The sequence below is a fragment of the Neltuma alba genome, unplaced genomic scaffold (assembly GCF_004799145.2).
Source record: "Neltuma alba isolate B1F8T4 unplaced genomic scaffold, ASM479914v2 tig00013286_pilon, whole genome shotgun sequence".
NCBI classification, from domain to species: Eukaryota; Viridiplantae; Streptophyta; class Magnoliopsida; order Fabales; family Fabaceae; genus Neltuma; species Neltuma alba.
This window is the reverse complement of record NW_021637572.1, coordinates 13,284-40,252: the sequence shown is the minus strand read 5'-3', so window position 1 is coordinate 40,252 and position 26,969 is coordinate 13,284. Positions and strand designations below refer to the sequence as shown.

The following is a 26,969-nucleotide window of genomic DNA, read 5'->3' as shown; positions in this document are numbered from 1 at the left end:
AAATTTTTCTTTCTCCAAACGGTGCGCCTCGGCCTCTTCCAAATTCAAAAACTTCATTCTCCTCACCTAAAGAAAATGACGTCACCTATGCTAAAGGTCAAAGAAAAGGAATTCATAAAAATAAATGGAAGAAACAAAATAAAATATAACTAATAACTATTATTTTTTCTTTTGTTTCAGAACCACTTTTTATTACTTATTTATATCTTAACTAAACGATTTCTATTTTGATTTAAAGCTATGATACTCACACTAAAATCCCCCAATTAATGCCCCAAATGATTTCTCAATTAACTCTTAGAAATCACTTAAAAGTAATTGATAACTCTTCAAAATATACTCAAAATATTCTTCAAAAATATTCAAATGAAGATTTAACAAATGCGCGTGACTTGACAAATTAGTATATATAAACAAGCTTTTAAATCGCCAGCCATTACCAAGTCAACTGTGTATGAAGAAGTTCAAGTAGGAGATTTATAATGGGAGGACAGTTCAATCATAATTAGAGTTTTCTTGCTGGGTATGGAAATGTAGGAAGCATGACAAGTGTGGACAATCTGGGAGTCTCCACTTCCCTTTGCTTTGTAACACTGGATTTATCACTATACATACATATATATATGGTTGTGATGATCCTTTTTCATTTAAAACGATTATACTGCAGAAGAATGGAAAATCATCATTACTGCGTACAAATGTCGTTCATCAGCAGGAGAATCTTTACCTGATTGCTCAATTCTTCAGCTTCCTTGTAAGAACCTGACATATACCAGATTTTTCATCATCATTCTTATGCGGTGAAATGGATACTGAAGTGCAATTATCTGATGATTGTGACGAGTGTCACTACCAGAAGGGAGGCCACTGTCCAGCTGACAAAACACACTAACTTCTATGGAAATAATCGGATAGCTAATCAGTATCTATGCCACTCATTAATGCCCAGGGTTTTGCGTAATCCCATCTCTTCTAATCTTATTAACATCTTATGCAGGTATAATATATACAGTAGGAGTTTTTTGTTCTTATAATACTAAAATGTCCCATTGCTCTGAAGATTTTGAGCAAATTAAACAAGAGGTAAGGAAGAGGAATTCTGCATGGTTAAATATTTATTTTTTCATGCGTCCATATTTAATTTGATAATCATTCCATGCAATTACGACGCTATTTTTGCAGCACGCAGCCTATGTATTTCAAACATGACCAAGAAAACAATCCAGTTGAAACAAAATTTAATTTCCTTGTCAAAAATTTTGTTACCCGTAGTTTTCAAAAGTTTGAGCCCCTCCTAACACGTTTGACCAGTCTTCGCTTTTCATTTTAAAGTCAACATTCACTGCAATGAAGTCCTCCACTATTCTTAGTCCCCGCTTAATCTTCTGGTGGTAACTAACGGTCCTCACTAAGCACAGAAACACAGATAAATCTTCCACCAAGCTAAGTAGCCATTGAAGTTCGAAGGAAAAGAAGTATCATCTGACAGAGAAATGTCACCCCGTGTTTCCATGTTGTTCATTCTGAACCTTCTGTTCTTGTTCGGAAATGTTGTGGGTTCTTTGAACCCAAGGTTCCAAGCTTGCGAGCCCCAAAACCTGCGGAAATGGGCAAAACATAACCTTCCCCTTTCATATCAAAGGTAAACAAGATCCCTCCTGTGGATTGCCTCATTTCGGCCTTGTCTGTGCTTCCAATGGCTTCCCAGTGCTCAATCTCTCCAATACTTTTTACATCGTCGATGAAATTTTCTACAATAATCACTCTCTTCGGGTCTCCAACCCTAGCTTCCAACTCTCCAATTCCACGAACTGTTTCTCCCCCTCCACCAACCTCACCACCAGCATAAGGTTTACTTTGGCTCCGAACCAGAAGGAGGTGCTGCTGTTCTTCGGTTGTGACTTACCGTCGCTGGCGGAGGAGATGAAAGCAAACGTATTGGGTTGCTTTGAAGGGAACAGAACGAGGTGGGTGTTGGGTATGGCGGTGAATGACGAGGAGAAGAAGTTGAAGTATGCGAAGGATAATTGCAGAGATGGGTCGACGATGAGGACGGTGGTGGAGAATGTGGAAGGAGGGATAAGAGAGGCTTTGAGAAGAGGATTCTTGTTAAAGCAAAGGAATTGGACGGTGAGCGGGTGCGACGCATGCCAGAGCAGTGGAGGGACGTGCGGCTTCGACTTCGATGCTAACGGCTTCAGGTGCTTTTGCCGCAATAGCGATCAGCTTGCCAGATGTTCTTCTGGAGGTTTGCTCTCTGTAACGATACAAAGTGATTAATCTTTTGTGATATTTAGGGGTATTTGGATGGAATCAAAATCATGATTTTAAAGTATTTTTACGGTATACGAAGTAAATATGTGAATAATTTTATCTCGATTTGCACAAAATACTTTTCAGAAACACTTCTGATATTCTCCAAACACCCCCTTAATAGTATTTGTTTTCTAAAGATGCCTTTTGTTGAAAAAGAAGAGAAAACCTAAAAAAAAAAAAAAAGTGGGAGAGAATGCTTTTATTTTTTCCAGGTTGATAAAACTAACTAAAGACAAAAATTAAAAACTCTTACTCAGTTTTAAGTTTTTTAAATAAAAACATTAGTTAAAGACAAAAATTAAAAGCTTACTCAATTTTAAGTTTTTTAAATAAAAATATTTTTTTTATTTCGATGGTGTATTTAAAAGTGATTTATATATGGGAAAATATATTTATAGTTTCATCAGATTTTGAATTAGGTCCTTATATTTTTTTTATTGAATTTTTATAGTTAATTTTGTTAAATTCACAAGTCCTTCCATCACTAATGTTGCAAACACTGCTAACCCACAACGGCAGTGCTAATGAAAGTGGCCATAAGAGTTCACCAAAAAAATTGCGATGGGTACAATGCTGAACGCCAATCCTCACTATACTCTGTCTTGGCGTAATTGAACTTATAACAGCATAGAAGTAGCGTGCCCATGTTGATGAAGAGTAGGATCAGTCAAAGAAGCAGTCCTTCTTCACTCCTTCTACATGTAATCGAGCTCATCATGGTTAGCTTTAACAGATGAGAGAGAAAGGTGATAGAGAGAGAGACATAAACTTGGGAGAGGGGAGAGAAGCACACTACCCGATCATCCTCTGCCATTGTGAGTTAATGATGTTTGCATGATTAATGATGTTTGCAACATTAGTGACAGAAGGACTTATAAATTTAACAAAATTAACTATAAGGATTCAATAAAATAAAATAAAATTATAAAACCTAATTCAAAATCTGATCAAACTATAAGGACCTGCAAGTATATTTTCCCTTTATATATAAAATTGAGATCTCTCCTTTTTCTTTCTTTGTTTTTTCCTTTTAACCTTGACAAGTAGTTTATCGAAAAAGAAAATGAAAAAAACATCGTCATTAAGGGGTCGACGTTTGGATCTTTCGGTGCACAATTAAATATAAATTATAACCAACGTTAAGATTTTAATTGGGTTCATCCTGATTCCTAGCTTATTCCTTTTCTCCTTCGCCCTAGCTTTTAGGATCCTAAATTTCAAGTTTGTAAGTATTCTCCGCGTGTGTCAAGTGTTAACTATAATTTCCTTTTTCAGTTGGCAAGGAATCACGGAGGTCAGTGGTTATAGCCGCTACAGGTGATACATTGTACTTGATTAACATTAATTTATTATTATTATCGCATCAACTGAAAACATCAGCCCCGAGGTCTCATAACTGTTCTCACGATGATGGATGACCGAAAATATACTAAAACTGATCATGAAATTAGAATTTAACATGAAGAGAGTGAGAGAGATGTTAATCTGTAAGCTTTTTATATATGATAAACATAGTTGAAACAAGAAAGAATCCTTACGGAAACAATGTGATAGTTAAGCAGTATTTATGTTAGTCATTAACGGCTACAAAATTTCGGATAATCTCACCTCCTATTGATCACAGTTTCTGCAGTTGCAATAATGGGAGTTTTTGTTCCTATAGTCTACTTCTGTAAGAGGGCTATGTTTTCTGACAAAATCACTATATTCTGGAACAACAAATCTCAAGCTCATCAAGATTTTGAGGCCTTTCTAAAGAGCCACAAATCACTTGCCACAAACAGATATACCTACTCTGAGATAAAGAAAATGACCAATTGTTTCCAAGAAAAATTAGGGCAAGGAGGCTATGGAAGTGTGTTCAAAGGGAAGTTACATGATGAGTGTCTAGTTGCTGTGAAGGTTTTGAATGAAACAAAAAGTAATGGGGAGGAATTCCTCAATGAGGTAGCAAGTATAAGCAAGACTTCCCATGTTAACATTGTCACTCTTCTGGGACTTTGTTTTGAAGGACCAAAGAAGGCACTTGTTTATGAGTTTATGGCTAACGGATCGTTAGAGAAGTTCATCTTTGAAAATGAAGCCAACCTCCTTAATGGTAACCTCCAATTGAGCTGTGAAATATTGCATCAAATTGCAGTGGGTGTTGCACGAGGACTAGAGTATTTGCACAGAGGATGTAATGCTCGGATATTGCATTTTGACATAAAACCTCACAACATTTTGTTGGATGAGAACTTTTGCCCAAAGATCTCTGATTTTGGATTAGCAAAAATATGTCCTAGAAATGAAAGTGCTGTATCCATGTGGGGTGCCAGAGGAACTATCGGATATATTGCTCCTGAGGTATTTTCTAGAAATTTTGGTGTCGTCTCTCACAAATCAGATGTTTATAGTTTTGGGATGATGGTTTTAGAAATGATTGGAGGAAGAAGGAATGTTAATGTCAATGTTAACAATACTAGTGAAATATATTTTCCTCATTGGATTTACAAGCGTCTAGAATTCAATGAAGACCTTGCACTGAGGAGCATTAGAAATGAAACTGACCAAGAGAGGATAAGACAGATGGTTATAACAAGCTTATGGTGCATACAAACTAACCCTTCAAACCGTCCAGTGATGAATAAAGTGGTGGAGATGCTTGAGGGCAGAGTTGGGACCTTGCAGGTCCCACCTAAGCCTTACTTATCATCTCCTTCAAGATCACCATGCTCTTTCTCTTCATCAACTCACTGATTCCATGGTTTTTGTCCTATGGGGCAGTTTCATTAAGGCATGATACTCCAAGACCCATATGTTTATGTTTCTGTTTGTGCTTGTTATTTTCTAATAAGACCCTGCTAATGCACTGAGACAGCAAGAAAATGGTGACTGTTAATTTACATCATTGCTTGGTAACTTTTCTGTGCATGCTTGTTATTTTCTGAAGTTATCAATTGCAAATTAGATCTCTGCTTGCCTGTAGAAGCTCTCATATACTGACATCAAGAACGTGGCAATGCTTTTAGACTTGTATTATGTTAACCTCTCTCCTTACTGTAAAAATTCTATCAATGTTGCCTGCTAAGAAGAGAAACAGACAAACAGAGATGTCTTAAGTATGAAAATGTAAAAGTTCAGCAATTCATCGAAGCTTTCTATTTAAAAATGTTTTTCTATGGCAACTTGTTTCCCCAATCTTTGCAGTCCATTTCCAAATCCATACAATAGTCTTAGACTCGGCTATAATAACCAAAGATTTTCAGTGTTTTCTTGCGTTCATCTTATGGCAATATTTCTACCTTGCATCATTTCTTTTTTGGATATACACTTTCTTTTTATCATTTCTACATTCTTATTTACAGGAACAGAGACAAACAAACAGAATGAATGGCACCAATTTTGAGGAACTTGAATCTATGTTTGATTTTAAGATACATATGAACTTCCAAAATATCTTCGTTAAGACTTGAGCACAATGCTATGAAATATTTTAACTTGTTTTCTCACTTTTACAGAACCGCGGAATTTTATCATTGAATGTTGCTGTATGCTGTAGAAATAATTCTAGGCATGTAAGTGTTGATCATATTGAAGAGCCAGTTGTCTCTTAATACATATAGGAAATTCTTTGGTTGAATCTCAGTTTTGATTCTATGCCTGTGGTTCTTATAGCTTAGCGACTTACAAACTAATCTCAGAATATCATGATATGTTCTGAACCGTAATTTGAAGATAGTATTATGATTTAATTCAGAACGAAACAAACATGAAGTCTCTTGTATTTGTGCTGTTCTGTTGTCTAAAAATTAGTTCATGGATGTTTTTAACAATTCGGCATCGCATTATTAACTACTAACGGGTCACCTAAACCAAGAACTAAGCTGAGGTATTTTCTTCGAGTTTAACAAGTTTTGCATCTGAGCAATTGTCAGATATTCTCGTCAATGTTTTCAACAAGAATATAACGTGATTATATATGGTAGTTTTATGGTAATTTCATAAATATGAATGGTCGAGCGCATTTCGCAGACTTCGGAATGATAGGAATTCAAGCAGCTCTTGAGTTTTCCATGTTCTTGAATTATCGTCATTAAGTTTGGAGCACTCTAATATCATGCAAAATCAAAGATTTTTGTTCTGGAAAGCTTGAGGAGGTGAAGAGCGGCAATGGGTAATTTGTTGATGAGATAAGCTGATGTTTAGAAAGCATCTTCTCAGAATTTTGCAAGTCAAAAAGAAATAATCTAGACATCTTTCGCTCTTCTCATATGGACAAGAGTGTGGATAATTTCCCTTTTCGAGAGAAACAGGTAGAAAAACCTCTAATCAATTAAACTAATCCAGATGGGCATTTAGAGCATATAGTTCTTTAAGTTCAACCTAATGCAACTCAATATCTCAATTTTCGCTATTTAATCGTTAGTTTCTACATTCCATGACTTGTTACACCATAGTTAAGATGTTTTTTTGGAAGGTGTGGGGAGCAGTTTTATTAAATGACTGAAACTTCAGGGATTAAGTTAAGCAAATTAAAATTCAGAGATGGACCAGCTCAAAACTACATATATAAACGATTAATTTTTTCCTTTGTTAAATTCGTAAGGTGGCCTATTGTTACTCTCAATAACAATCACATGGACGAGTTTGAAATGTTAAAAGCTTTCAATTTGAAAATGTTTGCATATCGCAGTGAATGAATCAAGATAAGGGAGTTCGATCTTCCCAACTAAATAATGGGAGGCTAATTCTGAAAAACAGAGGTTTGTTTAATAGTATAGTTTTCTTCAATTTGTTCGAGTTGCTTTAGAGACTGACATTGAATAATTCCAATCTGGAGCAATATAATCGATAAAATTAATTCAAGTATTTCAGAGCATGCCTAGAGTCCAACGAATAATCCAATATGCCCACGCAATGTACAATCATAAGACAAACACTACATTGTTATACAATAAATGACACCAGTTGGAAGAGAGGAGTGGCCTTCTGAGAGAGAAGTTTTTCAAGACTCCAAAACTGACTCCCTCAAACATATATGTAGTTATTAGGATTTGAATATTAAATAATATAAATCATATAGGTAATACTTCTTTTCTGGACTCATATATTTTGTTATTCACATAATATCCCCATTTATATTGGGATAGTGGCTTAATCTACAAAAGTGGACTAGGTATAACTCAACATTAACTTTGCATAAAAGTTGGAGGATTCTCAACTAAATATTTGATTCATCAGAAGATAAACTTCATTCAAAATTAAAAGTGATAAATAAATATGAAAGTATTCTTAATTTCTATAAACGGCACAAACAGACATGGACTCCAAGCTTAAAATTCTTCAGCTTCATCCTCGAAAGTATTTTACAAGTCACTGTTGACTGTGGATCTAACATGGAGTTAGAATTCCACCATCTGGCTCCTTCCTGCATGTTTCCTTAGTATTTGCAATCCTTTTCCAAGTCAACAAAACAATCTTAAACTCAGCTATATAAGCAAAAGCACTTTATTGTTTCTTTGCACACATCTTTTGGTAACATTTCTACTTTATGTATCAGTATATCCTTTATTCTTATATTCTCTTCTTTAATTTCCTCTCATATCGTGCTTTTCTTGCAGGTGAACCAGTCCAAAAAAGTGCTATAACTTGAAGAAAAAGCAAACCAAATTGGGATGATTCCACTTTACATGTCTCGCTTCCTCTTGTATTCTGAACTGGTGCTTCTATTTCTGGCTGGACATGGAAATGGAAACCATGACAAGTGTCCTCGATCATTTGATTGTGGAGAACTTGGGAAGATCTATTTCCCTTTCACAAAGGCAGAAAGACAGGATTGTGGCTTAACGATGATACATGGCTGCGATGATCCATCTTCGAATAAAACGATTCAACTGGAGAAGAATGGAAGGCCATTCAAGCTTACAAGCATCATTCTGCAGGATAATTCTATTACTGTTACTGATCTAGATCTGCAGCAGAGGTTGAAATCCAAAACTTGTGAAATTTTCAACAAGAATATCACTTTTCCTCATGCCTCTCCTTTGGTTTCTTTTCATATCAAACATAGCATAACCTTGTTTAGATGTGATCACAGCCTCAACATTAGCCCTCCTGCCAGTGTTTATAGTCATGCCTGCCATAACTATAATATCTATTATTACCACTTGAACAAGCGTCCTCTTGATCATTACCAAAGATCTTTCTCAGCTTGCTCTGTTGTTCTGCTTCCAAGTAAACACCAGAATCATACCAAAGATCTTTTATCATTCTTAACTGCTCAAATGGTCATTGAAGTACAGTTATCTGATGCTTGTGATAAGTGTTACAACCAGATAGGTGGCCAATGTCGACTTGACAGCAATAGAAACTTCTATTGTGACAGAGGTACGTGGATCTGCATGATTCTTGTAACTCGGCTTGAAACAGTTTTTTACATTTCAATTTTTGAAAACAACTGCTCACAAACATTGTGACCAAGAACATAAATATTACTCAGAAAACCTTAGAGGTCTCTTGATAGTCCGTTATTATTTTCCAACTCAAGACTTTTTTTTTTTTTTAGCATATCCGTATTCTGGGTTTGAATTTCTGAAACTCATAATAATAGCTACTTGAAATTTGAAATACTTTATATTTTATTAGCATTTTAACAATAAACCAAAGAAGTACTACCCCCAATCTGTAATACAAGAGCTAATTGATTAATTTGAATAGATTAAGACAAGTAGTTATTTGTAATAAATACGTACTGTCTTCTCTAAAATATCATTGCTAATTGTGTATACTCCTCCGGTCCTAAATATAAGATCTATTTTATAGTGTAATATACACTACAAAAGGAGTATTAGCTAGAACTATCATTTGATAAAATTTTTAACATGTGCAACTACTACAAAAACTACCTTGAAAAAAATAGATAAATATGAGAGATAATGTGGATTGGGATCTTATATTTAGGATCAAATTAAATATCAAACTAACTTTTATATTAAGGAGTAGGGATAGTATTTTTTCTTACCAACATAAGACTGTTCTTTCGTCAAGCAGGAAATAGCACACAAAGTATGCTTTCTACTTATTGGTGCTGGTTTAACTTATTCTATTTAATTTGTTTGTTCCTCGCAGAGAAAACTGGAAAAACCGTGCTCATTGGGACAACAGGTAAAACAATTTGTCAAAAACAGCATTGTCAAGATTCAGCTGTTTAAATGCGTATATATAATTGCTTCAACTGTTTATTGTTACCTTTCACTTCAACTCGTGTTAGAGCATAAGGTTAAAGTAATAATCATGTAATTTGCCATAGCATGTGAGTAGATGATTCTAGAAGTATGCACGTCCTCTGCATTATTCTTCTTTCTCTTCATGTCCATCTAATATTCATTTTCTTTTAACTATATTGGAATATAAATACAATATGAAAGACCAGGCTTATTATTGAGGCTTCTTTCGTTATTCATTGAAGGATGAAAATAAATACTACCTCTGATCCTTAATATAAAAAGTAATTTGAATTTCGATTTGATCCTAAATATGAGACTCAAATTTATCTTGTCTCTTATATTTATCTTTTTTTTTTCAAAGCAGCCCTTATAATAGTTGCACATGTTAAAAGTTCAATCAAATGGTAGTTCTAGCTAATACACATGATTAGTCAGGGTATTTTAGAAAAGACAACACCTAATTATTACAAATAACAAACTCAACAAACTTTTTTAACCTATTTGAATTAACCAACTAGCTTTGCATTAAAAACCGAAAGTAGCACTAAAAAAAGCTGTTACTTTGGCTAAAAGTCAAATTAGTGATTATTTAATATGATTGGTAGCCTTCGTATGCATGCTGTTTCTTGTGGGGCATATCTTTATCCGACATTCTTCAAAATTTTCACTTTTTAATTATTGTAGTGGCTTCTTCTGCGGGACTTGCTGTGCTATTGTTCCTGGCCTTTTGCTCTAGAAGAAAGCTTCTTGCTCTTGCTTCATCCAATCTCTTTTGGAGGAAGAGACATGCAACCCGTCAAATAACTGAAGCCGCTCTGGAGCAACATGGACCAATCTCTTGTAGACAGTACAGTTACTCTGAGATAACGAAAATCACAGACTGTTTCAAAACCAAATTAGGCAAAGGAGGATTTGGAACTGTATATAAAGGGAAGCTACCAGATGGGCGTCTTGTTGCGGTGAAAGTGCTAAGTCAGTTAAAATGTATGAATGAGGAATTCATTAATGAAGTTGCAAGTATCAGCCGGACATCTCATGTTAATATTGTTAGCCTTTTAGGCTTTTGTTTCCAAGATTCGAAAAGAGCTCTAGTTTATGAGTTTATGTCTAATGGATCTCTCGAGAAATTCATATATGAGAAGTCTGATTGCAGCATGGCTGAACACCAATTGGACTGTCAAACTCTATATAATATTGCAGTTGGTGTTGCTAGAGGATTAGAGTACTTACACAGAGGTTGTAACAAGACCAAAATCCTGCACCTTGACATAAAACCTCATAACATCCTACTCAATAAGGAGTTTTGCCCGAAAATTTCAGATTTTGGACTCGCTAAAATACTGCCAATAAAAGATTGGATTGTGTCCATATTGGAAGCAAGGGGTACTGCAGGATACATTGCTCCAGAAGTATTTTCAAGAAACTATGGCGACGTATCTCACAAATCAGATGTCTTCAGTTTTGGAATGGTGGTTCTAGAAATGGTTGGAGGAAGAAGGAACATGAATGCTGAAGTTGATCATTCCAGTGAAATTTATGTTCCACAATGGATTTATAAGCGCCTTGAACTGAATCAAGAACTAGAATTGGGATGCATTAGGAATGATACTGAAAAAGAAATGGTGAGAAAAATGATAATGGTGAGCTTATGGTGCATACAAACTGACCCTTCAATGAGACCAGCAATGAGTGAAGTAGTGGAGATGTTGGAAGGAAGCTTGGAAACCCTGCAAGTACCTCCTAAGCCGTTTTTCTTTTCTTCTTCAACAACTCCTGTTCATTCCACATCTCAACTATGTGAGATTGTGCAGTTATAGGATTCCCTTTTGTTATATATGGGTCTGTGTTTTATCTGTTTTACGTTTTTATAATCTTTTCCTTTTGAAAACTGTAATATGCAATTTCATTTTTCAATGCTTTAACTCTAAACATGTTTGCATTTTCTCTTTCTTTTCATATATCATCAAGCATAAAAAATTTCAACATTTGCATTGACAGATGAAGCTCTGTTTTCTGTTTGTTGAGAAACGGGTTTGTCCTCTTTAGGGGCAAGGAATATTCAGAATTGTCCAAAGAGTAGAAGACATAAGATTGAGGAAAGCAAAAGGTGAAAACTTGCCTCTTTCAAGCTAGAAATTTGGCTCCAAATTATTACCAGCTTAAGAAATAGAGAAAATTATGATCATTTTTAAAAAATCAAAGTTAACATAAAAATTTATGGAACTAGCACTAAATTTTAAGAAAGTAATTATGAGATTTTAAAATAGATGATTTTAAATAATAATATAATAACTTCCTTAAAACTTATAGATATTTGGAAAAACAAATAGTAATGCGTCTCATGAACTATGATAATGATTTTAATCCTTAAAAATATGTGTGAACATTTTAAGATTATTTAATCTAATTTTTTTAGAAAAATATAAATATCATATTCAAAATCATTTAGTTGGGTCTTTCTTTACTGCATTCACTGCTTTGAGTAATGAGCTATTTCTTTTGCTTAAGAAAAGGGATGAAAGACCAAAGACCCTCTTCAACTGAAAACGAATTGGTAATTTTTCTTAAATTGACTTGGATGATAGAGAGTTATAGTGCATGATAAGAGTTGATGGAGTTTATTGCTGGTAAAAAAAAAAAACAGAGAATTTTATTATTTGGCACTTAATTGTCATGACTCATAAGCTTTGGGCATCTATTCCATTTACAAGAAATAATATCCCCACAATTGTTTTCCGACTTATCAAGAAAAAACAAATATATTATATATCCCCACAATTGATTTTTTTTTGGACCGAAATCCCCACAATTGATTGATTTTTTTTTTTGATACAACCCCACAATTGATTGATTGATATGTTTCTTTTATATCTTCCAAACTACTGTCATTCCTTCTAAAAAGCATAATTCTTCATAATTGACGACGAAATGACACTTTAGGACTTCAAAAGGGTAATAATTACAGTTAAAAGAAGATGTTAATGAGAAATTGCTGAAAAAACAGGTTAGAAATAATACAAGCTTGGTTGAAAATGATGAAAGGTTTTCTTGGGTAAAAGGATGAAAAGTTATTTGAAAAATAAAAAGAAAATCATAAAAGCCGAGTTGGAAATTATTTTTAATACATTTTTGTTTTCGCAAGATTTTAAACTTTAAAGTATCAGGAGCTTAACCCAATTAATCTCGTAGCAAAATAATAATCCATTTTGAAAATAATTAAATTTAGCTAAAAAGTTTTTTTTTTTAATATGGCAACGCATTAATTATTTATTACATCCTTTTCTTTTCTTCTTATTTAATACTTTTCTAGTTATTAATATAGAACCTAATTATTGAGTTAATCTTAGTTTTAAATATAAGACATATTTTTCATATCTATCAGTTTTTTTTTCAAATTACGCCTATTAATAATCCATTAATTATAATTAAGTAAACAATAGAGGAAGAATATTAAAAATGATGATTACGGTTTTTTAGAAGAAAAAAAAACATGTAATATTTCTTCTAATTAATTAACTTATAATTAATTAACTTACCTAAATTTTTTATTCTAATCAAATTAGTTAAATAGATCTTATATTAAATATTAGAGGAGTATTGACGTAGAAAAGTATAATTTTTTTTAAATTTTTAGACTAAGTTAATAAATTTTAAAATTTTCTTTGATTATGATGAAGAATGTTAAAAATAATTTATGAATAAGATTGTACGGATTCCTGTCTTGACGAAAACTTATTCCTGTATTTATATCTTTAAAACACTTAAATATAAAAAGCACAATATTTACATTAAATTTTTTATATTTATTATATCAATGAAAAAAATATTGAGAGACATGTGATTAAAAAAAACCTGAGATGATCAATATGTGCAATTTGATTTGACTTAAATATTTTTCATATAAAAAAATTTAATTTAAAAAGATCAAGCGATCCTCATGATTGTCCGTGGCTGTGGAGCGCGGGGGAGCGCATCCCGGTTTGATCTTGCGTCGATCGATGCAGGCCCCTTAGCCGTGGTTAGAAGGATGGCGTCGTCTTTTCACATGCAGCACGTCCTGCCCCAAAAGCTGCTAATATATTCGCACGTATAAGCAACGTCCTTCATGTACCGTCTCTGTTTCTTTAACCGACTGACTTTTTTTCCCAAAAAATAAATAAATAAATTTAAGAGAAATAACAAAAAAAAAAGAAACTAAAAATTACTAAATTTTAAATGAAGTTTAGTACTAATATTTTATTTGGAATTAATAATATTAAATTTGTAAATAATAATAAATTTTAATTGACATTTCTTATTTGGTATTTACGAATTTATAACTTCTTTTTTTGCCATGTTTCCTAAACTTAACGGTATTTTTAATATAAAATTTAATTAATTAATTTGAATAAGTTAAAAACATAATTAAATTAGTTAATATGATTTTTTTAAATATTGTAATTATTTTTTTAAAAAAATTTTCTCTTTCTATTACTTAATTATTATTGTGAGAGCATCCATAAAGTTAAAGGAAAATGACATATAAAGAAGGGTTAAGGTGCACCCAGCACCCCCAAGTATTTTGTCAGGTGCACCCAGTGGCCTAAAGTAATTTATGGTGCAATTTTACCCTCAAAGTAATTAAAATGATGCACCGATATCTCATGCTAACAGATCTGTTAGTTTGACCGTTAAATTGATAAGTCAGCACAAGTTTGACCAGAAAATCTGACGTAGCATGTCTAATAAGCAGGTGATGTGAAATTTTTTTGGGGTTAAGGTGCATCCAGCACCCCCAAGTATTTTTCCAGGTACACCCAGTGGCTTAAAGTAATTTATGGTGCAATTTTGCTCTCAAAGTAATTAAAATGGTACACCAGTATCCTATGCTAACAGATCTCTTACTTTGACTGTGAAATTGATGAGTCAGCACAAGTTTGACCAAAATAATCTGACTTGGCATGTCTAATAAACAGGTGATGTGGAATTTTTTTCGTCTTCCACTGCTTTGTTTTATCTGTTAAGTAAATGCTCTTTCGGTTCTTGGAATTTTTTTCAAAGTAAGAAATTTTTTCAGAGATACTCCTCTAGTCCTATTTATAGGGTAGAGAGAAAAGATATTTTTTGATCCTATTTATAAGACACTGAAAGAAATTTTTTGTATGGATGTATAAATTTACACCTCATTTATTATTGTATTGACTTTGTTTATATGAGGTATAATGTATATTAAATAGGGATAAAGTTGGAAAGTTATTAAAATTTAAATGAGAGTTAATGAAATTTAGGATTTTCCTTAGTCTGTGTGAAACATGCTGGAAGTGTCTTATAAATAAAACCAGAAGAGTAATATTCAGACAAAACAATGAAATTAACAAGAAAAGTCATGTCACCTGCTTATTAGACATGTTAGGTCAGATTATTTTAGTCAAACTTGTGCTGACTCATCAATTTTACAGTCAAAGTAACAGATCTGTTAGCATGGGATATTGGTGCACAATTTTAATTATTTTGAGGGCAAAATTTCACCATAAATTACTTTAGGCCACTGGGTGCACCTGGAAAAATACTTGGGGGTGCTGATGCACTTTAACCCCGAAAAAATTCCACATCACCTGCTTATTAGACATGCCACGTCAGATTTTCTGGTCAAACTTGTGCTGACTCATCAATTTAACGGTCAAACTAACAGATCTGTTAGCATGGGATACGGGTGCACCATTTTAATTATTTTGAGGGTAAAATTGCACCATAAATTACTTTAGGCCACTGGGTGCACCTGACAAAATACTTGGGGGTGCTGGGTGCACCTTAACCCTATAAAGAATGCTGAAATTAGGATATCCCATTTTGAAAAGCTAATGATTAGAAATCACAGAAATTAGGATATCCCATTTTGGAAATAACTTTTCTTTATGTGATTTCTAATCTTTAGTTTCTTAAATTGAGATATCTAAATTTCAGTCTTTTTTATTTATCATTTTCTCTAAAATTAATTTAAAAAAATTAATAAATATGTAAAATAAATTTTATATATAAAACTAACATTAACTTTTAAATTAGATTTTACTTTATAAGCAAAGAGGAGGAATATTTAATTATTTGCATGAGTTAAGTTGAAATTTTTTTAATTTTAATTTTATCAATGCTTTCCTCAAGAAAAAATCCTATTTCGTCAGGGATTTATTTTATCGCCATTAAACCCCTACGCGTTCATTTAATTACACCATTGTCACTACCATGAGATAGTTCTTCTACATCTAACTGCCTCGCTCATTTATCGTTCAAAACGACAAACCTACTTCTCTAATTCGTTCCACGAGCCCCATTTTCGTCTTGCTCTGTCTCTGCATCTCTACTGCAACAATGGTGGCACCCCTTTACTTGGCTGCCTTCTTCTCTTCACTTTTCCATCTTCTTCTTCTTGTTCAGAGCTCCAAAATCCCAGACTTGGAAGCTCTCATGGCGTTTAAAACTTCTTCAGATACGTCCAACAAGCTCTCAACTTGGAACCCCAGTACTGACCCTTGTACTTCTTGGTCCGGCGTATATTGCCTCCATGACAGAGTCTCGCGGCTCGTTCTTGAAGACCTCGATCTCCGAGGCTCTTTCGAACATTTGACTTATCTAACTCAGCTTCGAGTTTTGAGCCTGAAGCGAAACCGCCTCTCCGGTCCCATTCCTAGCCTTTCCAATTTCACGGCCCTGAAACTTTTGTATCTCTCTTACAATGAGTTTTCCGGTGGCTTTCCGGCGACTGTCTCGTCGCTTTTCCGCTTGTACCGTCTTGATCTGTCACACAATAACTTGTCCGGCGAGATTCCCGCGACGGTCAACCATTTGACCCACATTCTCACTCTCCGTCTAAATGAGAACCGTTTCTCCGGCGACATTCCTAGTCTTAACCTTCCTAACCTTCAAGACTTCAATGTCTCCGGGAATCGACTGTCCGGCCAAATACCCAAATCACTGTCGGGTTTCCCCGAATCGAGTTTCGCTCTAAATCCGTCTCTTTGCGGAGCTCCGATGCAGAAATGTGCCAACTTTGTGGCCGAACCCAGCAAACCCGGATCTGAAGGAGCCATTGCGTCGCCATTAACGCCGCGAAGCAACCCAAGAACACCAACTATATCGTCCACACCGAGCTCAATGCCTGCAAACGAAGCAACACGTCCCAGAAAATCCAATTCATCAGCAAAAATAAGCCCCATTGCTCTCATCGCCATTATTCTCGGCGACATTGTGGTCCTCGCAGTGGTCTCCCTTCTGCTGTACTGCTACTTCTGGCAAAACTACGCCGCGAAATTGAAGGACGGAAAAGGTTCGAAGCTAATGGAGAGCGAGAAAATCGTGTATTCATCGAGTCCGTATCCGGTTCAATCGGGGTTTGAGAGGGGCCGAATGGTGTTCTTCGAAGGGGTGAAGAAATTCGAGCTAGAGGATTTGCTTCGAGCTTCAGCGGAAATGCTGGGAAAAGGGGGGTTCGGGACGGCGTACAAGGCGGTTCTGGATGACGGAAGTGTCGTCGCCGTCAAGAGGCTCAAAGAAGCTCAGATTGGAGGGAAGAAAGAGTTCGAGCAACAAATGGAAATTCTGGGAAGATTGAGGCATCCAAACATCGTTAATTTGAGAGCTTACTATTTTGCCAGAGACGAGAAGTTGCTGGTATCTGATTACATGCCCAATGGAAGCTTGTTCTGGCTTCTTCATGGTACGTCAATTTCATTTTACTGCAATGATTACTATCTCTTTTAGTATTTATCATGAATTTGACTGCTGAGAAAAGTTGGTGAACAAGAAAAATCATTCCGACATAGATGAAGAACGCCGATGATAGTTGTGAGGACCAGTTGAGAGGATTCTTGTTCTTACTAGCTCTATTAAATTATCGTTAATCATTACTTTTTAATTTGCCCCACTTGTTACTATCTTCGTGGCCAAACTGGGTTGAATAATAATAATAAATATCCAACACCAATACGACAGAGTAAGACACCCCTAATTGTAGGGTGCAATGGATCTAGTTAGTTTTAGAAGGTCGTGCTTTGGCTACTTTTTAGAACATCAAAGTTGGACCAGAATATTTACGCAGAAGCTAAAACACGGTTTGAGGATTTAACTGCTCATTTTTGCATTCCCCTGTCACGATGATGTACTATGGAGATTATAAGCATTAAAGCTGTAGCTTAGATAGGGTCCATTTAGAGCTTCTTCCTTTTTTAAATTATTGAAGTTGGACCATGTGATTATGAATGATGGATTGTTTCCAACTTGTCACGGCGTACCAGGATTGAGGAAAGCAGTGGCATTTTTCTATTCTATTTTTCCTGTACGTTTACGAGCAAACTGTTGCAGACGAAAGCAACTGTTGAAAACGCAGGAGCCTAATCAGTGTCTTCTTTTTTCCAGATCTTCTTTTGCTTTTTGTTCTTTTCCAGAAACATGTCCTTATGCTTTTATCTTTAGTCCCAGATTTTCCAGGCATTATGACCAAAAAAGTGCCAAGGGAGCCACCCACCCATTTGAACCCTTGCCCTGTTTTCCAAAGAAAAGAAACTAGTGACAAATTCGAATTATACAAAACTTAATGGCTAAATTGTTAACTTCGTTTCCGACAGGTAACCGAGGGCCTGGCCGTACCCCACTGGACTGGACCACAAGGCTTAAAATAGCAGCCGGGGCGGCGCGTGGAGTGGCTTTTATTCACAGTTCATGCAAGTCGCTTAAGCTCACCCACGGTAACGTCAAATCCACAAATATCCTCCTCGACATGGCGGGAAATGCACGCGTGGCAGATTTCGGGCTCTCCATCTTTGCGGGCCCCACCGCCACTCCGAAATCTAACGGCTACCGTGCCCCGGAGGCTCTCGACGGACGGAGATGCACTCAAAAATCCGACGTGTACTCCTTTGGCGTCGTCCTACTGGAGATTCTCACCGGGAAGTGCCCATCCTCCGTGGACGGCAGCGGGTACGGCGGCAGTGCGATGGTAGATCTTCCGAGGTGGGTACAGTCGGTGGTAAGGGAGGAATGGACGGCGGAGGTATTCGATCTTGAGCTGATGAGGTACAAGGATATTGAGGATGAGATGGTGGGGCTGCTTCAGATTGCTCTGTCCTGTACGGCCGCTGCGCCTGATCAACGGCCCAGCATGAGCCACGTGGTGAAGATGATCGAGGAGATTCGTGGGGTCGAGGTGGGGCCGAGTCATGACACGTTGGACTCTGGGTCCGATTCACCTTCCGTGTCTGAAGATGCTTCCTGAAGTTCCTCTGTTAGCTTTTCTTCAACCATTCTCTGAATATTCAGTCACATTGTCCTGTATGGGATTCTGATAATCAAATCGATGCGAAATGAAAGTTTTTTGTATTAGCTCTAAAATTAAAGTTCATATCTTCTTTTTTTTTTCCCCTTTACAATTCTTTTCTCCTGAGGAGAGGGTTCTAGGACAAAAACAGAGTGTTACGTCTTGAATCAGCAAAAACAGATTTTTATTCTTACATGACCCAACCAGAATAAAGTATTCTCTTTTTTGAGTGAGAAGGGGAAAGCAGTTTTGAATTTATTCCTATTCTCCAGATTGATAGGCAAAGTTGCTAGCTTTAATGTGAAGTTTCTTTTTTTTTTTTTCTAACCATTAAAGAAGCAAGGAATAGATATTCGAAATTCGAAGTTCTTGCTCTGCCTTATGGCTTGAGGCATCTAACTTTTATTGTCTAATTAGTAGGACAAGTGGTCCAGAGTACCACATTAAAATTCACTTCCAAGATCCACCTGTGAGGTTTTATACAAAAACACGAAATTCAGTGCAAGAACTACAAACAGCTCCAAGAAATTCGGGTTTATGTCTCGTCATCCTGTATCTCTTTTTCTTTTCTCATCTAGGGAAGGGATGAGAAGAAGAAGAATAATGACGGAAAGAGAAAGAAAAAGAAAAAGAATGACGGAAAGAATAAATCAAATGATTTCTTTCAAAGAAGCGCTCCCAGGTCACTTTAGTTTTCTTAAATTATTGCTCCAATGGAAAGCATTCGGATGTTGACCATGAGTATTTGAGAAATGCATAACCCTAGGAGCAATAGTGAGAAGCTTGGGCAAACTAGAAGGCGAGAACTTTCTAGCAAACAAGAAGCACGCGTTGGTTTCATGACCCCCATTATACTTGCACTTCTTGTTCCTCAACCTCTCCAACAACCCAGGAGTCACCTCGTCCCTCGAGAACCGGGTCGGATGGGGCCCACCCTTGGACCAGTCAACCCAAGTCAACGACCTATTCGAATTCCCCTCGTAGAAATTGATGCTCACGAACGTAGGCAAGTAATGCTCATCCGCGTAACAATCACCATTACAATACTTCTGAAACAGAGGGAAGTACACTCTGTCCGACACAACCTCCAGTGCCAGGTTTCTGTCCATTTCGAACCATTGTGACCCTTTTCTCCATTGTCGGAGGGACACACGTGGGAGCATCCTGGGACGGTAACGGCCACGACCCACCCAGCTAGGGTCGTCGTAGGCCATGACATAATTCTGCTTGGAGTTGATGAGGTAGGAGTAGACAGTGGAGAAGTTGAACAGAGGAATGCAGGATTCCGACAAGAGGACGAATCGCTGGTTGGAGATGTCGAGGAGGGCGTTCGCCAGCAGCCGCCGTTCAGCTTCGATCATGTTGACGTTGCCCCATTGAACTTTCTGTTTCACAAGTGATGAAGATGAAAGTGTTAGTCGGTGTTGATTTTGGTTGACCCAGGCCCAGCTTATTAGGTGAACTAACTAATTATAAAAGCGTCATGTAGCTATGGAGAGGTCCCACAAAAACATGCGAAATAATGATATTTTTAAGAAGAAATTGTCAGAAGCTATAAGCGAAGGAAATTGAAGTATCTCTTTCGTTGAAATGTCTGAGTTTTGCCGAGCTTCCTTTTCTTATAGAGGCAAAATGCAAAAAGGAAATGAAATATAACCTAGGAACCTATGTTAGGAATTGCAGGTTGACGACCTTGGGAATGTTTTGGTCAAAAAGCTGTTGTTTTGGGCCTCACGAGCTACCTACCATGCTTGGAGATACACGTGGGACACACAGCTCTGAGGCAGATCTAATGAGATTAAACGTAGCATATGGGATAGGACCAGTTGATGGAGATGAACGTGATGATCAATGTGACTGTCGTACTAATCAACAGAAGAAGTTCAGTTCACAAAGAGGATAGGCCTCTGTTTTTTTCTTGCTATTGCATGTTGGACCACCGAAATGGAATTTGCTTTCTTGAAAAATACATGCATACATATATCTTTCTAGCTTACCATTTTGACCATAGCTATATTTCTTGACTTTAAATGTGTAAGGGTAAATTGCGTATAGACTGTAAATTTATGAACCCTGTATGAAATTATGAATCCTTTGTTGTCTTCCTCTGTTTTCTCCCCCCCCCCGGGGGGTTATCTATTCTGCTTAAGCCTATTCTTAGCCTCTTGATTATTCCTTCGTTCTATTACAGAGATTAGAGAAACAATTTGAATACAATAAAACAAATGCATAGCTGATGTGAATAATATTAAAAAAGGAAAATGAACTCAAAAATGCGAATAAAATGAATATAAGCTTATTGTCGTGATTCAGATTAAGGCAAAGATAGTACAGATGACTGCCATTATTGAAAATATTGTTTTCGGTTTGTCATTATTGACTTTAACTGGACACTAAATCTATGATCGTGTTCATGTGAGATTATAATATAATATAAAGCAATTAGCGTCTTCCTCTGTTTTGTTCTGCTTTCTCTACTCTCATGGCCTCGTCACTGGTTTTCTCCTACTCTGTTCCCACTTATAGATAAAATCAACTAGCTAGTATGCCTACAAATAAGGACGTAGTTATGTTTTACATAGGTTTAATAAAGTCATCATTTCAAAACAAAGGACATTCACATTCTCATATCGCTAATTTTCCAAGTCCAAGTCAATTTATTAACCATATCATTAAATAAAAGTAATGAAGGAGAAACAAACTGACCTTGCTAGGAATTCTGCGGCCATGGAACACCGGGCTCTCGGGGTCGGATCCATTGTAAGACGGGTTTGAATGGACATAGATTGAGTAATAGCCTTCATGTCCTTTGAAGAACATCTCCCACAGAGGAGCCAAATGCACAGGACCTTTTGTTAAGAACAAGAAGGCGACTTTAGGAACACGTTGGAAAGGGTAATCCGCGATCCTAGGAGACATCGAAGCCCTCCATAGAAGCTCCTTATCGTTCATGTCGTGCATGGCCACAGGAGGCTTAAGATACTCCTTCAAGGAACTACTGTTAGACTTAGAGGCAGGAACATTAGGCATTTCTGGTTGTGGTCTCTGAGATATTGGCACGGGAGCTAATATCCTTGGTGATGAGGATGAAGAGATTGAGAACCGAGTGAACTCCACACTGAAGTTGCAGTTCTGAAGGTAGAAGCTGATGATAATCCCTAGGGTTATTCCACAGCCCAGAAGGAGCAAGTGGGGAAGAAGACGAACCCGGTGGTTGTGAACATTGAAAAGCTTTGAAACTGATGATTGTACTGGGTATTGATTGTTTTGGCTCTTCATTTCTGCCCCAACAAAAAGAAAACTGCAAAATGAAGATCAATTCCTTTGTTCTTGTGCTATGATTTGCGATCTAGCAGAGGCTCCGAAAGATTATCTTATCAGCAATACTTGATATGATATCTGTATATGCTCATCAAGTCATAAAAGAAGAAAACAGAACAAATCTATATGAAGTAAGGATTACCAACAGAGAGATAGAAAGAGATTCAAATCCTCAAGAAGGTGAGGACGATGATAATCTTCGATACCCACTTTGAATATCAGCTTTAATCTGCTGAAATAACAACAGATTCTTAAGAAAGATCAAACTTTAGCCAACCCAGAACTCGGTTTCGTTGGCTTTGATTATATGCCTCGTTGTTTCGGTTACAAGAAAACACACGCAAATAGTCAGAGAGAGAGACAGAGAAACGGATATGTGTATGTGCGTGTGTGTTCCCTTATATATTCGTGATCAAATAAAGTTAGATCATTATTATTTTCGCTGAAACTTCAAAGAAAACGCATTGGTTTGTTGTTGTTGATCTGGTGCCGCCTTGTTACTGGTTCTGCTAGGAGGAATATCCAAAACGACGTTGACGTTTTTTGCGGAGTTTATGACCGTTGAAAGTTATGTAACGACGTCGACTAAGTTACGAGAAGCCGCCAGCCCAGCCTCCTTGTTAAGACGTGTTTGGTTACTCGTTTTTCTGGTACTCCTTCAATAATTCAATTCCTGGGGACAGAAGACGCTTTTTCCGCCAAACAAGTGGCATTTGCTAGAAGAACACGTGAAGATGGAAGCATCCTGAAGAAGACTTTTTCAATCCAGAATTCGGTAATTTTCTGATTAATTCTCTACCAATCAAGATTAACATGGGGAAAATGATGTGACTGATGGAATTGGAAACCTCAGGTCAAGGGATTGTCATGGAAAAGAGGAAAAGGATTGAGAGATCTAGAACTGCAAAGATTTGTTTGCAAATTAAAAGATTAAAATTTTAAACTTATTTTAAAAGCCATTTGCTAATTAGTAATAAGCTGAAATGTAACAGAAAATTGTATGAGAGGCAGTAGAAATTGAAGAGATTTATAGTTAAAAGATTTTTTTTTAATTTATATTATGAGTACTTTTTTCTTATAAATTCCTTTTTTTCGTAAAACTTCTTACAAAGCTCTTTCCCTCACATTTAAAGCTTTTTCTATACACTTCATTTGGAGCATTTTTAGTTTCAAGAAAATACGTGCTACTCCAGTTGCTAAATATAAAAATTAAATAACTAATTTATAAAGATTAAGAAAATTAGTTAAATTAATAATTTGTTAAAATGTGTGTTGATTTTTAAATATCTTTTTAAGTATTTGCATTTAAAACTATTTTCTGATGAAAACCTTCTTATTAAGAGCAATTGAAGATAAAGTGAATTAAAATCTCACATTTAAAACAAAATCAAGACTTTCTATTACATTCTATATTTGGGGTCGGAGGGTAATGAAGTTATAGACTAAGGAAGGTTTTTTCATGCAGAAAAAATCAGACTAAAATGTACAAACGTTTTGCTTCAAATGATGATCGTGTATATTTAAAAATTAGAAGAGAAATTTATGCAATTTTAATTGAAAACCAAATACAGTTTCTTTTAATTTTTACGTATTTGAAAAAAATTATATTAGTATTTTTCAAAACAACTATAAATCTTTGATCAGTATCTCAACCAGCATCGGACTTTTAAATCTTTCTTAAATTATAATCAATGATTAATATAGCAAGAGGGGTCAACAATCCAGGACAACGAGAAGAAAACAAAGAGCATAGTGACCATGGGAAACAAAAAAAAAAAAAGAGGCAAATGAAAACAATTAAACAGAGACTAATTAAAAGGTCTATTGGTAATAAAATAATGAGGCTTGGCTTTTGTCGCTTAAACATTCTTGGGAAGTTCGGCTATTGTAAAATTCAACGACACATGACAATTAACAGCAGGACTTACCTTTATTTAATATTCTTATTCAAAATTCCTTGTTCTGACGATTTCAAAGAACAAGATAAAGGGTAAGGAGAAAGAAAATCAGAATGAAAATAATATATAATTGCATAGTTTTGTTATTTATTTATTTTGACTGGAAACAGAAGGAGAAAGGTGTCATTTAGATGTCACTTTCAAGTGAACAAGTTGAGACAATGATCAGAAATGCAAGACAAAAACTTTCGTTGCCACCTATGAGATTTCAGAAATTTGATATACATGCATAAATATGTGTATTACTTCTTTACTTTTTAATATAAGTCCTAATTGTTGAGTTATTCGTAATCCTAAATATTATATTTATTTATCATATTTATCAATTTTACCTAAATTACCCTTATTAATATTTCCTTGATCATAATAAATTAGGAGAAGGAATGAGTATATTGAGAAAGATAATTATGATATTTAAAAAAAATTATCATATTTCTTATAATTAACTAACTTACCTAACTTTTTTTAATCTAATCAAATTAGTTAGATAAGTTTTATATTAAGGACCATAGTAATTATTGTTATCATTTGTCAAGGGAACAATGATGGCTGTTCCTACTTCTCATTCGGTATTTTATAAATTCCCTTCTACTTTTTCAATGTTTGATCATTTTTCCAACAAAAAAAAAAACAATGACGGCTGTTCTCTGTTATATTCGTTCGTTCTAGTGTATCGAAATAGTTTTTGTTGAACTAAATCATCCAGAGAGTTTCTTTTTGCAGAAAATAATTAACTATTTTTTAATAAATAATTACTCTCGAAAATATCATTGACTTTTTAAGGTTTATTTTAATCCAAAGCATTTTTCTGTTCCAATCAAATCATCTTTAACTTTTACCTGCTTGATGCATTAAAATTTAACTTTGGTACGAAATGATATCATTAAATAGCAGTTGAAAACATTTAGATAAATATACACACACACACACATATATATATATAGAAGATAACTATAGCATAAAATATTATTTGTATTTGTTAAAATATATACGAGTTACAATTATTTTGTGACCAAATTTCTTTATATCTAGTACTTGCATAACATAACAAGTTAACAACTATATATAGATATGAATTTGATTTTTTTTAAAAAAATATTTTTTATAAAATGACAAAATTATAAATAAATAAATAAATATAATTAACGGTTTACAAAGAAAAAAAGCACGACAATTATTTAATTTATCAAGCCTAAAAAAAAACAGCTCGCCTTTTTCATATGAGTTGTTGGAGTGCTGATCCATGAAGAAAAATGACAACTTCACACTTCACAGTACAGATCAAGAATGATTATTAGTGTTTTCCCACAATGGAAGACTTCCTTGCATTTAGGGTTCCTCCTTTCTATTATTGACTTACCAGAAATTAACGGCAAATGTTTTAATATGGAAACTCTCCAACACATACCCACAGACTTTCCAATTGTCAATGACTGATTATTCTGAAACATTTTAACAAATTACAACACTCAGCATTAGATCACGCCGGCTGGTTTATTACCAGAAATTAATTCTTTTCCCGCAGATTACGATGCAATGTTTCTCCAGAGAAATCATGTACAAAGTTTACCAGAAATTTGGCAAGCCACCCACGTAATGGAATAAGTCAACAATTTGTATATCCGTGCTTAACAATTCTCTGATTTTATACACAAGGCAGGGTTTCAGCTCCGTAAACATTCAGAAATTATGCTATTTTAAGGGGAAAAATTGAAAATATGGAATAGCTATTAATGATGCAGAGCTATCGTCACAAAGTTTGCTGAAATTGATGCTTGTCGTTTTGTTTATGGCACTTCCTTGTTTTACAAAAACCTTGAATATTAGAGATTGTGCAAAGAAAAACAAAGCTTCATAATGGTGATGTTGCTTAATTGTCTTTCTGAAATACTATAGACACAAAACGATATAGCATATGGAGCCATGCCTTGATGATTACGATGCAATCTAAGCATAAAACTAATACTCTATCAAATGACAACCAATTTCCACGAGGAGGGGAAAGGGCTTCACTTTGAAATTCTTAAACTACTACCTCCGATCCTTAATATAAGACCTTGTTTGACTTTTATTTTAGTTCTAAATATAAGACTCCGATTCATTTTGTCTCTCATATTTATATATATTTTTCCAAGGTAGTCCTTCTAACAATAATAATTCTAGCCAGCCAACACACTTAATTAGTAAGGATATTTTAAGAAAGACAACGCCTATTTATTACAAATAACTAACTTAACTTCTTTTCTTAATCTGCTCAAATTAGTCAACTAGTTCTTATAATTAGGAGCGGAGATAGTATAATGCTTTGGCAAAAAAAAGTCAAGTGAATCAATTGGGGCAAGAAGGTCAAAGTGAATTAACCGCGCACGAAAAAGTGGACTTTTCCTGTGTGTGAGGCAAGAGTGTCCATTATTTGAAATGGGGATTAAGCCTTTAAAAACAATTTTTCAATCGTAATTTATGATATACTCCTCCGGTCCTAATTATAAGACCCAATTGACTTATTTGAGGAGATTAAGGAAGTAAGTTAAGTTGGTTATTTATAATAAATAAGTGTTGTCATTCCTAAAATATCCTTGCTAATTAAGTATATTGACTAAAACTATCATTATTAGAAGGATTATCTTGAAAAAAATGCATAAATATAAGAGACAAAATGGATTGGGGTCTTATAATTAGGACCAAATAAAAAGTCAAATGGGGTCTTATAATAAGGACCGGAGGAGTATGAGATAAGAATATAAAAATTTTTTTATCTCACTTACTTTAATATAGTTATGATAAGTAACTCCAAATACGCACCTATATTCTGGATTCCAGTTGTGTCAAGCGTTGAGTGGCAGAATGCTAATGTAGTATGGATTTTTTAATGCTGCATAA

General features: G+C 35.1%; 3 protein-coding genes and 1 pseudogene across 3 annotated transcripts; 3 read left to right on the top strand and 1 right to left on the bottom strand.

Annotated features, from left to right (window-relative positions):
• Positions 1-805: 805 nt before the first annotated feature.
• LOC114736032 (LEAF RUST 10 DISEASE-RESISTANCE LOCUS RECEPTOR-LIKE PROTEIN KINASE-like 2.7) lies at positions 806-5,055 on the top strand (annotated as a pseudogene).
• Positions 5,056-8,297: 3,242 nt separating this feature from the next.
• Positions 8,298-11,341, top strand: LOC114736028 (LEAF RUST 10 DISEASE-RESISTANCE LOCUS RECEPTOR-LIKE PROTEIN KINASE-like 2.1). The gene is made up of 3 exons (XM_028923814.1): positions 8,298-8,685; positions 9,427-9,462; positions 10,209-11,341. The coding sequence occupies exons 1-3, from the start codon at positions 8,583-8,585 to the stop codon at positions 11,339-11,341; spliced, it is 1,272 nt and encodes a 423-aa protein (XP_028779647.1). The 5' UTR covers positions 8,298-8,582.
• Positions 11,342-15,832: 4,491 nt separating this feature from the next.
• LOC114736030 (probable leucine-rich repeat receptor-like protein kinase At1g68400) lies at positions 15,833-18,892 on the top strand. Its single transcript, XM_028923816.1, has 2 exons — positions 15,833-17,214; positions 18,122-18,892. The coding sequence occupies exons 1-2, from the start codon at positions 15,870-15,872 to the stop codon at positions 18,766-18,768; spliced, it is 1,992 nt and encodes a 663-aa protein (XP_028779649.1). The 5' UTR covers positions 15,833-15,869; the 3' UTR covers positions 18,769-18,892.
• Positions 18,893-19,424: 532 nt separating this feature from the next.
• On the bottom strand, positions 19,425-22,200 carry LOC114736031 (glycosyltransferase BC10-like). Its single transcript, XM_028923817.1, has 2 exons — positions 21,517-22,200; positions 19,425-20,195 (listed from the first exon to the last, which is right to left on the bottom strand). The coding sequence occupies exons 1-2, from the start codon at positions 22,087-22,089 to the stop codon at positions 19,494-19,496; spliced, it is 1,275 nt and encodes a 424-aa protein (XP_028779650.1). The 5' UTR covers positions 22,090-22,200; the 3' UTR covers positions 19,425-19,493.
• Positions 22,201-26,969: the final 4,769 nt, after the last annotated feature.